At 43.4% G+C, this 16975-nt stretch overlaps 1 protein-coding gene across 4 annotated transcripts in view; it reads right to left on the bottom strand.

Moving 5' to 3' along the window:
- KLF7 (KLF transcription factor 7) overlaps positions 1-16658 on the bottom strand; it is a 105816-nt gene extending 89158 nt beyond the window's left edge. For all 4 annotated transcript variants that reach the window (XM_064286763.1, XM_064286762.1, XM_003406106.4 and 1 more), the window contains exon 1: positions 16103-16658. In XM_064286763.1, coding sequence (XP_064142833.1) covers positions 16103-16204 — 102 coding nt within the window. In that variant the 5' untranslated portion in view covers positions 16205-16658. The remainder of the gene's footprint in view (positions 1-16102) is intronic.
- Between the last annotated feature and the right edge of the window lie 317 nt (positions 16659-16975).

Below are 16975 nucleotides of genomic sequence, written 5' to 3'. Positions count from 1 at the left end.
CAAAGCACTTTCTTCACATCCATATATCATTTGGGTCTAACAATCCTATTATTATAATCCCCACTTTGCAAACGGGAAAATGCAGTTTAGTAATTTGCCCCAGTTCGTGCTTACAAAGTCAGTACGAAATACCCAATTTTCTGACTCCAAATCCCTTTTATTTTCCACCACGCCGGTATTTCTGCAAGTTCATTTTCATTCCACCTTCATGAATTTTTACCAAATCAGCATTCCTTCAACACAATCACTTCTGTATTATTTTCATTTTTAATTGCCTAAGGCGTTATGTATTAAGGCTGCATGTATTTTAAAATATCTTTCCTGTAAATGGCCATCAATAGATGATATAATAGAACTGAAGTTACACTATTAACTTTTAGCTGGATGCTTTGCCTGTCAAAAGCTCTAAGTCTTTATGGGGCGGGGCGGGGAGGGGGGGAGAAGGAGGAGAAGGAGCAGAGATAATCAAGCCTTAGAGAACTGTTAAAGCCATACTACCACAAAACTGAGTCTGTCTCCTCCAGTCAGTCAGAAGGAAAGAAAACTGAAAAGGGAATAAAACTGCCTTGCAAAGTGATTCGGAAGCCCCTGGGGAGTGCAGCCCACCCTTTGAGAAGCATTACATGGCTCCATACTGCACCGCGCCCTGTGTTAACAAAGGCATGCATTTAAAACACTGGGGGGAAAAAAAAAAACCTAAAAGGGGGTCACAACTCTTACGAGTCCTAAACTGGCTAGGACATCAATCAATATGACCTCTAAACCTCAGGCAGGTGATCTGCAAAGTAGGGAAGAGGGGGAGGGGTTGAAATAAGCTGTCTACTGTTCCTCCAGTTTTACTACTTGTAAGATTCTAGTTTCTATGGAAAAGAGCCCTGGTGGCGCAGTGGTTAAGTGCTAACCAAAAGGTTGGTGTTTCTAACCCACCAGCTGCTCAGCAGGAGAAAAATGTGGCAGTCTGCTTCCATAAAGATTACAGCCTTGGAAACCCTATGGGATAGTTCCAACCTGTCCTGTAAGAGTAGCTATGAGTCGGAATCTATGAGTTGGAATCGACTCAACAGCTTCGGGTAGTCTCCAACAGCATCGGGTAGTCTCCAAGGATAAAGCGTAAAAAGAAAAGACCACAGACGCAAAAGCTGGAGGCAAAAGTAGGCAGACGTATCTTGGGTAGGACAAATGGTTTGCATTCTGCTTCTCTTTCACAAGGAAAACTGTTCACGCAAGGACATCTGACGTCCACATAATGTCGTTCTTTGCTTCCTTCTTCCTTCCTTCCTTCAAATACTTTAATAGTAGCTAATTCACATTCAAAAGGTCAGATAAACTGTTATTGATTGAATATATTTATATACGTGTGTATATGTACATATACTTTATTGGTTTTTTTATACTTTATTGATATATACATTTTATTGGGCCTTTACATAGGACTCAGAAATTTTTTTTTTTTTAAGTCAAGAGGAACTGGACAGTGAAGAAAAGAAGGAACACCAGCACCAAGTGATCCAAAAGAGTGACTTCTTTTCCCCACAGGAAAAAGATGACCCTAAAAATCACCACGTTATGGTCAACCCAAATGATATCCTTAGTCATATAAGGGAGTCAGTATAAAAGAATAATGTTTTTTTAATATCTCTAATGTACAATAACATCCTGAAAGCAACCAAAAATGAAGGCCAAGTGCCTTGTTGGCAGAATTCTAATGCCAAGAGTAAGAAGAAAGCAAATTACTCGATTCTCGGAAAAGTACTTTATTATAACACCCTGGAGTTCTTCACACAAAAAGCATCACTTTCTCAGTGAAATAGCTCATAAAACATACACTTTCACAAAAATAAGCATTTGCCCAGGTGGGAAGCATCTAATTGAATCTTGTACTGAATCCTGTACAACATGCCTATATATCAGACTAAGAAAACTCAGAACTGTTTACATGCTTTGCTTCCATAAAAAGCAGTTTGTTTTTCTCATCCCTGTCCAGTGGCCTTCCGGGAGCAGCGAAAGAAACCATGGTAAGGGGAGTTCTTCCATCATGGAGGAACGTTCAATATAAAAATTTTTGTTTGTTTTTGTCCCATTCCACTCCCACTTAGACTAAGAAGAGGCTGCGTGCTCAGGAAACTCAGAGTCAGCTTCCAAATTGGAAAATGTGGCAAACACCAATAAGGAATGAACATGCTCCAGAGCAACTGCTCAGTCCAGGCGGGGAGAGGGATGAACCAGACGCTCTTTTCAATCCCAGATTTTGATGATCTACCACAGAACCTGGATGATTCGGAAAAAGTGAGATGCATCTTGGAAGCTGCTTTATAAAACAGAATTCCAAACAAAGACATTCGACAAGGCAGAGAAATCTCAAAAGGAATGAAAACGGATTCTGGGTAAGCCCAGAGAGCAAGCCAGTTTGAGGCTGTGGTGGAGAAATAAAGGTCAACCCCAAATCACAACCTTTTGGAGGGGGAGGTGCCTCAGAGAGCCGCTAGTCAGGGGTCACAAACCCAAATTCTCACCCGGCCATGCAGATATCAGCAATGAAGCGAGGTGGAAACAGTGGAGGCAGGGTTAATTGAAGAGTGCACGATCTGCCTAAAAGTATTCAAATTAAAAAACGAAAACAAAAATTGGAATATGTACACTGGCCCAATAAAATACATTTTCAAGCCAGTTCAACCTAGGGGCTTCCCATTTATGAGCTCTGATAGTCTTAACTCTTCCTAACTCTACTCCCCTCCCCAATACACATGAGGAAACTGAGGACCAGAAGAGTTAATGTCATTTGATGGTAACACAGAATAGTGGGTGCATATAGCAAAGCCAAAATACTAGGATTATGTTACATAATGAGACATGTTAAAAAGAAAAAAATCAAACGGCAAAAGTCCTCTGCCTGCCTTGGATTCAGGTGTACAAAGTTCACATGATTAATTCTTTTAGAGAAGGAATTAAATTATCACCTAATTAAACAGAAAAAAACGAAACCCACTGCCGTCAACTCCTAGTGACCCTACAGGACAGAGTAGAACTGCCCCATTAGAACTTCTAAGGATCCCCTAGTGGATTCAAACTGCCGACCTTTTGGTTAGCAGCCATAGCTCTTAACGACTAGGCCACCAGGGTTTCCACAAAGCTACTGAAAAGTCAGGGAAGACGCAAGAGGAGGTTATTCTAAAAAAATAATAATAATAAACTAAACTAAATAGGAGTGTTAGATATTTGATTTTTCAAAAACAACTGTTAAATCTGCAGATAAATTTGTCACAACAGTCCTGAGCAAGCTATAGCAAATAGAATCTATGAATTCCATTTTACAGACAGAAAAAGTGAGGCACTTAAAGCCTTCAGTATGTTTTTTTTAAGTGCATTGCTTTTTTTTTTTTTAAGTTATGTGTTCCAGGTTTCCATTAGACCATGAGCAAGGTTAAAAGAAAAAAAAAAGAAAAAAAACCTTTCTATTCCTAGTTTGGTTAGAAATTAAGAAATCGGGTAGGCTTAATATTTTTTTAAGTGTCATTCCAGGGGAAAAAACCTCACTGAGCTATATTAAGTAGTGTGAAATCTTCCTAGGAAACTTCATGAAGTGGGGAGAAGGATGAGAAGATGCTCTCTTGGGACAGTGGAAAGCTAACTAGACAAAAACCCAAAAGACTCTTTCACCAAACCCGCCTCCTGCTAGCCAAAGGGACTTTCCTGCCCTAGTTTCCATGTATCTAGGGAAACACAAATATACACCCCACGGAAGGAGGGAACACAGTGCGTGCCCAGGGCTGGCCTCTGGAAATAAATCTCCCCATAGGTGCTGGACTAAACCTTAAACACAGGAAATAATCTTCGAGCTTTATCGCAACATATGCATGCTTCTTCCCCCTCCCCCATAAAACTCCCAACACGAAGAGCCACATCAAATTATTGCTTTTCAGAGGCCAATTCAAAAACGTCCTACTTCATCACAGAAAGAATATTCCTTGTGTATGTGAGTGCTTCCATTATGTCTTATTCGAAGGGCGAAAATGAAATAAAAATCCTATCCGAGGTATTTATAGATCTCATAAAACCTGATTCACTCTCATAAGCTGCTATAAGCTCAGTCATCAGGTAAGGCAGAAATGGCAGGTGTAGTAACCCGCACTGTGTTAAGTTATATACGCCTAATTCTAGCTCTTAAAAAAAAAAAAGAAAGAAACAAGAAAACTGCACTACTTCTGTGCTGGAAAAGCTCAGGAGATGTAAGTCATAAGTAAGACCAGAGAGAATGAAAAAAGGCCCAGGTTAGACATTTGCCTGAGCAGGCCAACCAGGGTCCAGGGATGTCAAACCAGGCCCAGCTTCCAGGGGCAGTGGGTATGGCTAGTCTTTCCCCAGTTCTAAGTGCAAGTTGGAGGCAGTGGTAGGTCAGCAGTAGGACCCTTGCCTTCCATGCAGACTTCATATGCAGCCACCACCCGTCTACCAGTGGACGCTTGCATGTTGCTATGATGCTGAACAGGTTTCAGTGAAGCATTCAAACTAAGACAGACTAGGAAGAAAGGCTTGGAGTTCTACTTCCAAAAATCAGCCAATGAAAACCCTACGGATCACAAGAGTCCCACCCACAACCGATTTTGGGAATGGCAAAGGACCAGGCAACGTTTTGTTCCATTGTGCGTGGGTTCACCGTGAGTGAGCCACCCTGAAGCGGGTAACAACAACAACAACAAGTACAAGTTATTCAATGAGATCTTCTCCTGTGGGGTGGATAAAAGGATAAACCAGGTCCAATCCCCAACACTCCCCCCTCCTCCGCCCTCCATCATTCACCTTCTCTTAGATAGTCCAAGCTCACCGGGATCCTAGAGAACCCAGTCACTCTATTTAGAAAAAGAGCGTTGTGCTACTTTGCACTCCTATTGAGGGGAGGAAGGAAGGTTGAAAATGGGGAAGGAAAAAGCATTTGTTAAGTGGATGCTATGCACCAGATACAAGATCACAGAGCCAAAGGCTTGATCTTATTTAATTTTCACAACAGCCCTTTGAGGTAGGAACGGTTAACCCCATTCCACAGATGATGAGATGAGACTCAGAGATGACAGTGGTATTAAGTCACCCAGCTAGTAAAAAAAAAAAAGTCCAGTTCTGCCTGATTGCAAAGCCTCCATGTAGTCAGCCTACTCTAACACACTATGACCTTAAGGAGCACCTAGCACAGCCCAGTCCTTTTACAGATGAGAAAACCAAGGCCCAGAAGGCAGACAGATCAGAGGGTGGTTTAAGTCCACATAGATCCACTGATTGCCAGGCCACACTCAGGACCTGTCCTGGTGCCTCCCACCTAAGCAACAGACAGTATAAACGTAAAATGAAGAGTGTTGAGCTGCCTGCCTGGGTTGGGATCCTGGCTGAACTACTTCCAACCTCTAAACTTCAATTTCTCAGTCTGTAAAATGGGAATAAGCAGATTCTGTATCTCACAGGGTTGTTTTGGGAATTAAATAAAATAACGCATATAAACTTCAAATGAAATACTCCTTAGGAAGTATTTAATATATGTTAGATATGATTATGGAGCCTTGGGTGTGTAGTAGTTAAGAGCTATAGGTGCTAACCAAAAGGTCAGCAGTTTGAATCCACCAGCCACTCCCTGTAAATCCTATGGGGCAGTTCTACTCTGTCCTATAGTGTAGCTATGAGTTAGAATCAGCTTGACGGCAATGAGTTTGGTTTTCTGGTTTAGATACTATTATGAAGCTTATTGTGATAGGAAGACTAGCCAAGAAGGAAGAAGAAAGCAAGTTCCACCTGTGGTTTTGCAACTCATTTGCTTTGCAGTCATATTAAGACAACCTGCTTAATCTTCCTCTGCCCCAATTTTCTTGCCTCAAGTGGGAAATTCTGTACTCTCTGCCTGCTCCCTGGCTATAGAAACAATGTGCCAATCACAAGAGACCATGAGCAAAGCACCCTCAGCCTTCAGAATAAAAAAAGCTCAAGAGAGATGCCTGTTAGATACTCTTAAGCAAAAATAAACTCCCATCACAGAGAAAACCATCTCTAGGTCCATATTATGGAAAGAAAGAACCTCCGTACAAAGAGAAAAATGTACAAGTCAGGGCTGAAAAATCTTGGAATGCAGAATTGAAGTCAGCAACTCATATTTGACATTGAGAAGCATCTCAAGGAGCTCACATGGAAATCAGTTCTGCATAGGGTCCACCAGGAGCTGAGCTCCATTAACAGGGCCTATAGTGACAAAGCCCAGAAAAATGAACTAATCAGTCTCAGAAGAAACACAACCAGAGTACTTAGAAGTGAGGATGGCGAGACCTTGGCTCACTTACTTTGGACACGTGATCAAGAAAGACCAACTCCTAGAAAAGGGTATCATGTTTGGTAAAGAAGAGGGTCAGCAAAATTAAGAGAAACCCTCGATGATGGATTGACCCAACAGTCACAACAACGGACTCAAACATACCAATGATCAAGATGGCAGAGGACCAGCAATGTTTTCTTCTATTATACATAAAGTTACCACAAGGCAGAGCCAACGCAACAGCAACTAACAACAACACAGTGACCACACGAACAAACACTTAAAGCTGCAACAGTAGAAGTTGAAGGTGGAGAGAATCTGTTTCCGCTCCTCTAAACGCTGAGCAAAGTTGCTACCTCTCCAAAAGTAAGAGCCAACACTACAACACTTCATTGAATTCCTGCTATCTCAGCTCTGGAAAGTGAGTGTGAGATTGCAGCACACTAGAATGGGGTCAGCAGCACGCGGCATCCTCTTGCAGGACAATTGTTCCACAGCTAATTGCCATTTTCACAGCTGGGTGGAGCTTTCCAAAAGGCATCCTTCAACCCTGAGCTCTAAGCTCCTCTCATGATGTTCTCTCTTGCAAACCATACCCCCATCAAAGACAGTTTATATATGAAAGGATGTAGCTATGGTATGTACAATTTTGCACACATCACAGTTTGAAAAAGATGCATTTCTAAGGTTTCTTTGTGAAGATCACCACACGCCCATGATCATTACCACAGGAGCCAAGCCTCCTATGGAGGTGGAAGCAGCCTCGTTGCCTGAATGCCCTCAGCAGCAATTCTTCCACAGTTTATTTTTGCTCCTCTTACTAGAAAGATGGTTCTTTTTAAATGCTTTATAAACAAAGTCTATTTCCAAACAGTCAGGTCAGTAAGAAATATGGGGAGGCGCTACCTAATGTCTATCTGGCATCATTCAACATATGTCTATGCAAGCATCCATCCCTTTAAAACCACAGAGCAGCCTGAGGTAAGTGGAAAATTATGGCTGAGGGTCTACAGAGAATGAGTTATTTGAAGCACAGCATGGCTGGAGCTGAATGCCCAATACCACAAAGGTACCAGAAATGGAATCTGACCAGGTTAAACAAATCTCTGGTAGGTCAGGGGAAATGTGAGGCAACAGGACTGCCATAGACACATTACGGTGAAAGAAAACAAAACAAGAAAGGCATAATGATACTTGAGCAGCCACTGGATAAAGTACATCTACCAGCACCGGCTTGTTTTTATTATAAACCTCTATTATACTTTGATTTCAAGTTATACAAGAAATGAAATATTTCAATATACGAAGTAAGCACCTGCCACTCTGATATATCATGAACCCTTCTATAAACCCGTGGCCCTTGGCCTTGGCTGCTCATTGGAATCACCTGGAAATCTTAAAACTACTGATGTCTGGGTCCTACCCACAGGGATACTAATTTAATTGGTCTGGGGCACAGCCAAGGTTGAGAATGACTGCTAAAGATGTAGCAAAATCTTAACCCCGTCCCCAAATATCAAGTGAAAGTCTCTTGCATTCAAGGCTCTCTTAGAAGCTGAAGGGTTATATATTAAAACTGTATTACTAAAATTATAACCAAGACCCTGCTATAAATCTTACAACCTAACTGGAAAAATAAGACAACAGGGAGAAAAAAAAAAAAAAAAAAGCTATACTGTAACAGAGAACTGAAAAGTGTCTTGAGGAAGTAGAAAGTTCCATGTAAGAGTACAGAACTAGCAGCAATTGCTGCTGGCTGAGGGAAACAAAGGGAAGTTTCTTAGAAGATATGGCAACTATCTGGAACCTAAGGGATGGGTAGAATCTGGACAAAGAATTGTTGGGGGGAGATGGGGAAAAGACTGAAGGAAACAGCATAACTAAAGAGAGAAGCAGGAGAAATATCTGTGCAGTGAGTCACCCAATTTGGATGGCATTTACTATGTTTGAAAGGAAGGAAAACTTGAGAATATTACCCAGGCCCAGTCTGGGAACACATTTGACTCTTAGAAGTTTGACCTTATCCAGTGTGTAATGGGAAGCCATTGACAGTTGGTGAGCAGGGCCTTGCCAGGTGGTAGAAGTAGAAAGATGAGTCCAGGGGAGGTGATGGGGGCTACACTAGGGCAACAGCAGAGGGAGCAGAAAGTTGAAGGGCAATTCTAAAGCCTTACAGGAGCCAAATCAATGGGATTTTTCAACTGATTACATTCAAGAGGAAGAGAGGAGCCAAGCATGGTTGAATCATCAAACCCAGATCACAGGAAGAGTGACTGTGTTAATAAAACAAATAGGGAAGCCAGGACAAGGAGGAGGTCCACAGAAGAAGTTGATGAGTTTAGGGTTTGGGACAACCCCAAAAGTCTTTGTTGTCAGAACCATATTTCCAACTCAAAAATGTAGGTCTAAAACTCAGAAACACATTTGGAGTTGGAGACATAGATTATGAGAAAAAGTCTATTCAGGAAGGAAACAGCTCTGTGAGACAAGTCCCAAAAGAGAATTTTCACCATAATTATGACAGTTGGGGTTGGGGGTAGGAGGTGTAGGAAAGGGCAGAAAGCAATCGGAGCAAAGAGTGAACAGATCTCTCCTTTTTCATCTCTTCCCTTGAGACCACTGTGAATACTAGGGCTGCTTCAGCCATCAGCCCCAAAAGGACTTCTTTTTTTCTTAACTTCACAGAAGATGAATTTCCACTTATTTCAGCTTATGAATTAACTGTTTATTACAATATGTTATACTTTTTCCACTTAAAAAAATGTATAAAATATTACAACTTCACTGTCCACCCAAGCCTCTCAAGAACTTAAAAAACACCTTAATGAGAGTTTTCATGGATTGAAACCTGGGTTGCTGTTAAAGTTTCATGCAGTCCCTCCAAGGGCAAGGTGTCAGAGACAAAGCCATTTCATGTTAGATGCTTTCTATGCGAAACCCTGGTTCTAGCTTCCATCCACACCCTACCACATACACCTCAAGCACCCTCCTACCCCATCCCTCTTGTTGTTAAGCGACGATACTTTCACATAAGACCAAAATTAAAATTGAGGGTTGTTTTTTTTTTTCCCCCCAGCATGGTGTCATTTCCAGGACCACATCATTAAAAGTGGAAAAGGAATTAAATTGCACAAATAAGCCTTCTCCAAGATATTTAATGGTTTGATTTAGGACCCAGACAATCCCAAAATTCCATGCTCTTGGACTCTTCAAAGTAAAATGGGGATTTTCTTGCCTCCCTTTAAGGAAAAAAACAAAGGAAAATGAGAAATGACTCAAAGCATATTCAGCACAGTGTGATGGAAAGTAAGCAAACTGCTCTGGGCATCTGAAAGGGTCCTGGGCCCTAGAACCATCGGTGTTAAAAATGAGCTGTGTGACCTTGGAAGGTCCAATGCCTCGTCTGGCTTTAACAATCACCTGGTTTAGCCCTAGTGCTTTAGAGCTGGGGAAACCAAGACCCTTTCAAGATTTCAAATTCTAAGATTCTATGCTCCTAGCTTTGGTACGAGGCCCTGTCCTGACTTTCAATATGACCCTCAGGAAATGTCAATAAACCCATATTTAGAAATAGATATTGCATATGGCTCTACATTAATTATTTTAATTACCTCTAGCCATTTCCGAATGACACAGACATGGATGCTGTTTCCTGGCCATTATGGACATGTGTATTCACACTGTACACTCATCTGCCCTAAAAGTATCCAGCCCCCAGAAAGCCATTAGCTAAGAGCAGGTCAGAAGAGAACTTAGCAAATCTTGGGCATATTTTATAAACAAAGCTGTAACAAAGCAGGTAAATACACATGGGCACAGACCGATGTTCAAAAATAAAGACAGAACTATAAGCCACTTTTTTGGCAACTGTGTTCTATTCTGTATTACTGAATTTTGAACGTGCTTTCTCTCCTCTACTAGCGTTCAATTTCCTAGGGGACAGAATATATACCCAATTCAACTATGCATTACCCAAACACAGTATTTTGCACATAACAAGGGCTTAAGGAATAAAGTATTTACTGCGAAATGTTTTCTGTATTTTAACATAAACAAAGAAAATCTCATAAGGTGTAATGGGGTCCATCTCCCAGCTCAATCACGAATGGTGTCATCACTCACACCCAGGCAGGCTGACGGCAGACCCACATCCTAAGGCTGCCTTATAACATCTATACGTTAAGCATGTGGTAGATGGAATTGGAAGCTTCTCTAAGAGAGGGTGGAGTAGATAGGAGGCATTTGGCAGGACCAAGTTCTTGAGGCCCCACCAAAATATTAAGCGAGGAAGACAGAAAAGGACTCAAGGCAGTAGAAATAATTTTGCAAACTGGCAACAGCAAATGAGGACGAGGTAAGGGGAGAAGCAAGGTCATGATCAATCTTAGGTTAAAGCAAGTCCGAGTAATGCCAATACTTTGCTTATTTCGGGAGCTCTTAAACTAAATTGAACAAGGAGGATGGTTTCTCATGTGGATGTTCTAAGACAATAACTCAGGGATTGAGAGGGACTGTTGTTTAACCTCTCAATGTGACATTAATGATTAGTTACTGTAACTTGGTCCACCAAGCTTTACATCATTAGTAGTTGTAGAGCTTTCTAACTGCTGTACTTGGCAAGATTCGGCATTTGGGGTTAAAACATTTCTACCTGCTTATTCTAAGCAACTGCTGTGCTGATTTGGCAGAACAAAGGGATTTGTAGAGAGACTAAATCTCTCCCCCTTACCTCCAGGCACCACATACTTGAGTTGGGGAGCTGTCCTAAACTTTCAGCAAATCTCCATTCCAACATACATGCTAACTGATACATCAAGTAAACCAGAATCAGTCTTTCTCTGCATTCGCCAGTCATGGGGTCCAGCAAAGGTGATAAAAACCACTTACACGTGGCTGTAAACCACAGTGATAGGGTGCATCTACCCATCGGTCTGGTACCAAAGTAGCTCTCCTATCTATAGGAGGCAGTTTGGGCTGGTCAGAGTATTCTTTCCCAATAGGAACAAAGAGTGATTAAAGGAAGACTGTGATGCCTTCTTGTACTCAAAAAGTTAAAATACAGGGACTGTCTGAAGAGAGAGGAATATGAAGATTCATGAGAGAATAGCTACTAAATGCTGTATTAGGACCCTGCCTCTAAACTATCCCCATTTCAGTGGAAAGACAAATAGCCCCCATTGGCATTTATATTTAGAATGGGCTGGGAGAGAGGAAGAGCCCACATCTGAACACATAAGGTCTCTGACATACCCAGACATAAATTATTTCAGGGTTAGGCTGTCACACTGCCTCTTCAGCCCTGCCCTTTAAATGGATTGGACCCCAACATCTCATTCTCCTCAGGGGAGGGAGTGGGGGTGGGAGTCTCAGAGAGAACAAAGAATAGTTGACTTCCCCCCCTCCTCAGATGTAGTAAAAATATCTGCATTGTAACATTCACCCACTTTAAAATATCAAACTTCGAACAGGTAGATAACATCAGAGAGCCTCTAAATCTACACAAAGATATGCCTATTATAAGAAGGTGGAAATGAATCTATTAAAGTGTGTGATTGATTGCATTCCCATGTGCACAAGATACATTTACGCAGTGATCGCATCCTTATAGAGAAAAATCTGGATAACGAGGGTAGTTCTAATTTTTTTCACCTACCAAGTCCTGGTTTCGAATGAAGAAAGAGACTTACAGTAACTGAAGAGCACAAAAATTACATACGAAAGAAAAAAAAAGACAGCTATTTTATCCTTTCAGTGTGGTTAGCAAGGCTCCTTTGTGTCTACAAATATCCTTGGGTGGTGCTGTTGCCAAGAATTTCTAATTCATGACAAGGTTTTCTGCAAATTGGGGACAGAGGCAAACCTGCGGATGGACTGACACTATAGTTTGCTTTTGTCTTTCTGGCTGAGACAGCACCTGGCTGCTCGGGCCTGCAGAAGGCATCGCAAAGGCAAGCTCACCACGCAGAGGGAAAGGCAATGTGGTTTGCAGGCCAAATCCCATCCCTGTACCATGAGGCTGTTCTTGGAAGGCAACCATAGCTGTCAGTTGTCCCCTAGAGATGCCTTGTACCAAAGGCCCTTGTAAAAAGTGTTTCAGGGTACCTGAAACCAAGATGAAATTGCAGTGGTATGAGGACACTTTAGTCCTTACAGTAGCCAAGTATGCCATTAGTTTACAACAATGGGGATGTGGGGGAGGAGGGAGGAACGCTCTATGATTTATTTATTTGTTTCCAGTAGCAGCGGAAAATTTTCTCCAAGCATAAGAGAGGCCTGAAACTGACCCCATCTGCCAGTTATGAATCAGCATTAACAGAAAACATCATTCCCGAAGAGTTTTCAAGTAAGCGTACCACGTGCCTCAATAGCATGAAGCAAAGCTAAGTCCAAATAAGACTCAGGATATCATCACCTGATGTGCATTCGTGAAGCAGTAGACTAGTTAGAAAGAATATATCAAAATTCTAAAAATCTTTGCAAGCTCTGAAAGAACTCTGCAAACCCTTTTTATTTTCAAAGTGAGCCGTATGCCCAGAAAAGCCAGTGATTGGCAACAAAAGTCATGAATGGGTTTCCCTTTCTCCATCATCAAGTGGTACCACAGAAGCTACTCCAGCTTCTTTCCTACCCTGGGCTTTTTCCTGCTTTTGCTCCAACAGCTCTTGGAAATGTTCCTGCAAGTTTCCAAAGAGCTTAAGGCTGGTAGCCTTAAGAGTTGTGCGTCAGCTGAATTCCATAAAATAATAGGCCACATAAGCCCAGCGTAATTTACAGTTATACGACAGGCAAAGATGATGTTACTTAGGCCAAGTGCTAAAGTATGCAGTTAGAGCTCAGGAATGGAAGGCTGTTAATGTAGGATGTCCACCTGGATTTTAAAATTACACAGGCAATGATGTTCAGAGTTGAAGCTATATGTGGCTAAGACAACATTGCCTGAAAATTCAGTATCAAAATGATAACCCCCGAGACATGAGGGCTACCATAGGCTCAATGGCTATTAAGCAGGACAATTATCCCAAAGCATAAGTTTAAAATAAAATCCCCAAATATTTGGAGTCCATCCTCAATTTTCAAATGCATAGATATTTTTGGGTTTGTCATAGAAGCTGCTCTTTATCTAGAAACCAAATCAGATTATTGGGACCTTCGTGTTTTGCTCATCTCTTTGAGACTAGGTACTTTGTTGACTTTAAGAAAGAACATCTAATAACTGCTCTCCACTTGACCTCTAAAATCGGATTATCACAGAGCATCAGGAAGCTTCCTCCTGCCTGGGGTTCTTTGTAGCAACCTTCTTGAGCTGTTCTGAGCAAAGGAGTCTCAAGATTTCACCATCTGATGGCTGATGTGGAAGGAACAGTTGCATATAACCACCACAACCCCCCTGTTACACTCAGAAGCAGCAACAGGGCATGGAGAGGGGAGGGAGGAAGAGACAGAGGCTGGAGGTTTGGTCATCCCTGTGAACTGAGGTCATGGTCACCTTTATATAGAGAAGTTGTGACTAGAGTCCAGAGCAGAAAGCTGCTTGCACTGATATCTTATTTAACACTGCTTCCCCACGAGTTGTTTCAGTATAGACAATGAGCATGCTTCTGAAACAGCTTGGCAAAGGGGTTTAAGGTGAAGCTGTTCGGCAGTTGGATAAGTAAGGGGGGCAGGGGGAAACAAGGAGGGTTAGCAAATCTTTCTGCCTGCAGATAGAAACTAAGCTAGAGGTTCCCTGAAGAGGGTGAGGACAAAGGGGGAGGGGGGAAGAAAAAGCCGAAAAGGCTTCTGAGGAAACAATAGATCTAATACATCCTCTAATTGTCAAACCAACGATGTCTCTTTACAGATCTAGAGTTTCTCCTGGACGGAGAAGCTAGACCTAGAAAAGCAGGTTTCCTCTGGAGAGGCCTTTCCCCAAAGCAGGCTTTACTATTATTGTGAAGACCTGAACCAAAACAAAGTTGTGTGATTCATCAGGAGAGAACGTTGTAACCAATAAAGCCAACTTCTTCCTTCCAACACGGCTCCAACAGTTAGTCACAAACAGGGGCTGCCTTGGGCAGGCTGACTAAATCCAGAGATTCGCTTCCCTAACCTGTCTAGGGAGTTGCTAAAAGGGAACCAAGTCTACATCAGCGGGCTGAGAGTGCGAAACGAAGGCTATTTCAGCAGCCGAAATTCTGACAGCAGTTTGGTTTAATTAGCATGCAAAATAAAAAGAAGACAGATACCTGGTGAGACCCCTTCATGATACAGTCTTGTTAAAAATGAGGAAAAGGAGGCACTGAAGAAATGCTTTGTGGTAAACGTGTATGACTGTTTGTGTGTGTCCAGAGAGACAAAGTCCAGAATATCTGCCCGCATTCTTGGATAGTAATACATGTGTGAACATACAGACACCAGAGGCCAATACCTTGAGGAAAACTCACAGCCACGAGTCACAGGATAACAACTGGTAACAAAGGTACGGAGAATGTGCTTTGCCACTGGGCTTCCTGTACTGAAAGCCAAACCTCACTCACTAAAGCAGCAACTGTTACATCCCAACCTCAAACTGGCAAATCCCGCTTTGGATCCTGGCAGAGGAAATTCAGCCGTTCATTAGCCTTAACAAGCTGCTGTCACGAGCCAGCAGAGAAGTTACAGGAGCAGCCACACACCAAGCCTCGCACGGCCCTCCCCAAGGGCAACCAGGATTCTCCAGGATGGACTGCACAAGTTGACACTTCTGACGTGCAAATCCATACCATCTTCTTCACTTTCCATGGTGCACACTGTAGAATTTTTAAAGAATACCCGTGTTCCCCCACCCCCCATACACCCACCATCTTTCTTGAAGAATGTCCCTTCAGCAGCTCCTAATCGCTGCTGAGAAAACCACTGTTTCCGCACCAGACACAGCACTTTCCACTGACCAGCACTTTCTTTATTCCACTTCACAAAGCCCGGGTAACTTACCACCAGCCCCACTTCGCCTCTGCTGGGATGCCCAGCCTACTCCGTGTGGGTGCCCTTCAGCATCTTAAGAGTTTCTTAACTAGTCCTCTAAGACAAAGTCAGAGGCATCGTAGCACAAACCGCTCCTTTGCCGGAGGATGTGCTGTCTCACTGGAGAAGGACCCCAAACAAAAAGAGAAACAAGGACACAGACACTGAGTGTTTTCTTCATGGAGGCATTTGACTAGGGAAACCTACAATGCATTGTCAGCCTTAGATTCGTCTTCCTGACCTCCTTGTAGATTTCTTTGGGTATCTGTTGTCACTGGGTTCCTCTCCCTCTGCCCACCTTCCAGTCTCAAAATCAAGCCGCTATTCTTTATTGACACTCGCTAATTACTGGGTAAACTCCGATTTGCTCCAGCCGTCCCCACATCTGACGGTCGTCAGCACCAGCAGAAGGAGATGAACCAGATTTCAGGTACCAAGTAGGTAGAGCTCATGGATGCAAGGACATGGTTCCCTGGCAGCGATCGCTCGTAAAGCCCCAAGCCAGCTTCCCACCCGGCTCCTCCGAACCCCAAAAGTTAGGCAGGTCTCTGCTGGGGTACAGTGCGCCCCACAACGTGTGCGCAAAGATGTGTGCTGGTGAGTGAATGCAGGCAGCTCGGACCGCGCTCAGCTCGGCACGTTAAAGAACCAGGGGTGGTGGAGAGGTATGCGCATATGACTGTTTCAGAACACATTTTCAACAACAAACAGCCAAAAAGGAAAAAAAGAAAACTAAAAAAAAAAATAAAGAAAAAAGCCCAAAGCCCACACCAACGCAGCCCCTGCGTCTCCGCGGCCACCACACGATTTACACAAGTAATTTAAATCATTCACCTGCTGCCAGGTCTCCTCCAGGGATGGCAAAGCTGAGAAGTAGCCGGTGTCGTGGACAAGTTGTAGCTCCTGGAATATACTATAACCAGCCAACACGTCCATGCTGCTGCTGCCGGGCAAAACGGGAGGAGAAACCCTCCCCCGAACACAGTTGGGTCTGTTTGTTTGTCAGTCTGTCTGGCTCACCCCCCAGGAAGGCAGACATCCAGTGGCCCTATTGTTTTGTTTTGTTTCAGTCAACTAAAAAGGGGGAAAAAAAAAATCAATGCAGGAGAGAGGGAGAGAGGAGGTGAAAGAGGAGAGACTGAGTGGGGTGGATGGAGAGAGGCGTCCAGCGTGTACAGTGCAGACCGCTGCCAGGAAAAGGGGACTTCTCCACGGGAGTAACAATCCCCTTCCAGGGCTCTAATCACTCCAGCTCGTGGATCAGGAAGGGGAATGCAAACTCACTGACACGAAGCTGCCATCTATTTCTGCAGCGCTGTTCGCTCCTAATGCAATCTTTGCTCTTTATTTTGGGAGGCTGCTTTTTTTTTTTTTTTCTCGCGATCGCTTCTCCCCCCACTCTTTCCTTCCCTCCCCACCCCCACCCCATCCTTGCTAGTTTGTAGTCTCCTCCCTCCCTCCCCCCTTTTCTCCTCCTCCTGCTCTTCCCCCTCCCCAAACTCCCTCCCTCTGCCCCACTCTCCGCGCAGCCGTGGGATCTCGGAGGAGGGCGTCCATTAGGCCGCGTGTGACCATGTAAGGTAAACAGGGGGCTCATGAAGTCACTGAGGACCAATGGGGGGCGCGGAGCGGGACCTGGGGCGGGGCCCGGCCCTGGCAGAGAGTGCCGATTGGCGCGCTGTGGATCTCCCTGCTGCCTTACAAGGC

The sequence above is a fragment of the Loxodonta africana genome, chromosome 6, assembly GCF_030014295.1.
Source record: "Loxodonta africana isolate mLoxAfr1 chromosome 6, mLoxAfr1.hap2, whole genome shotgun sequence".
NCBI classification, from domain to species: Eukaryota; Metazoa; Chordata; class Mammalia; order Proboscidea; family Elephantidae; genus Loxodonta; species Loxodonta africana.
Note: the sequence above shows the minus strand (reverse complement) of the source record. Positions and strands in the feature narration are given on the sequence as shown.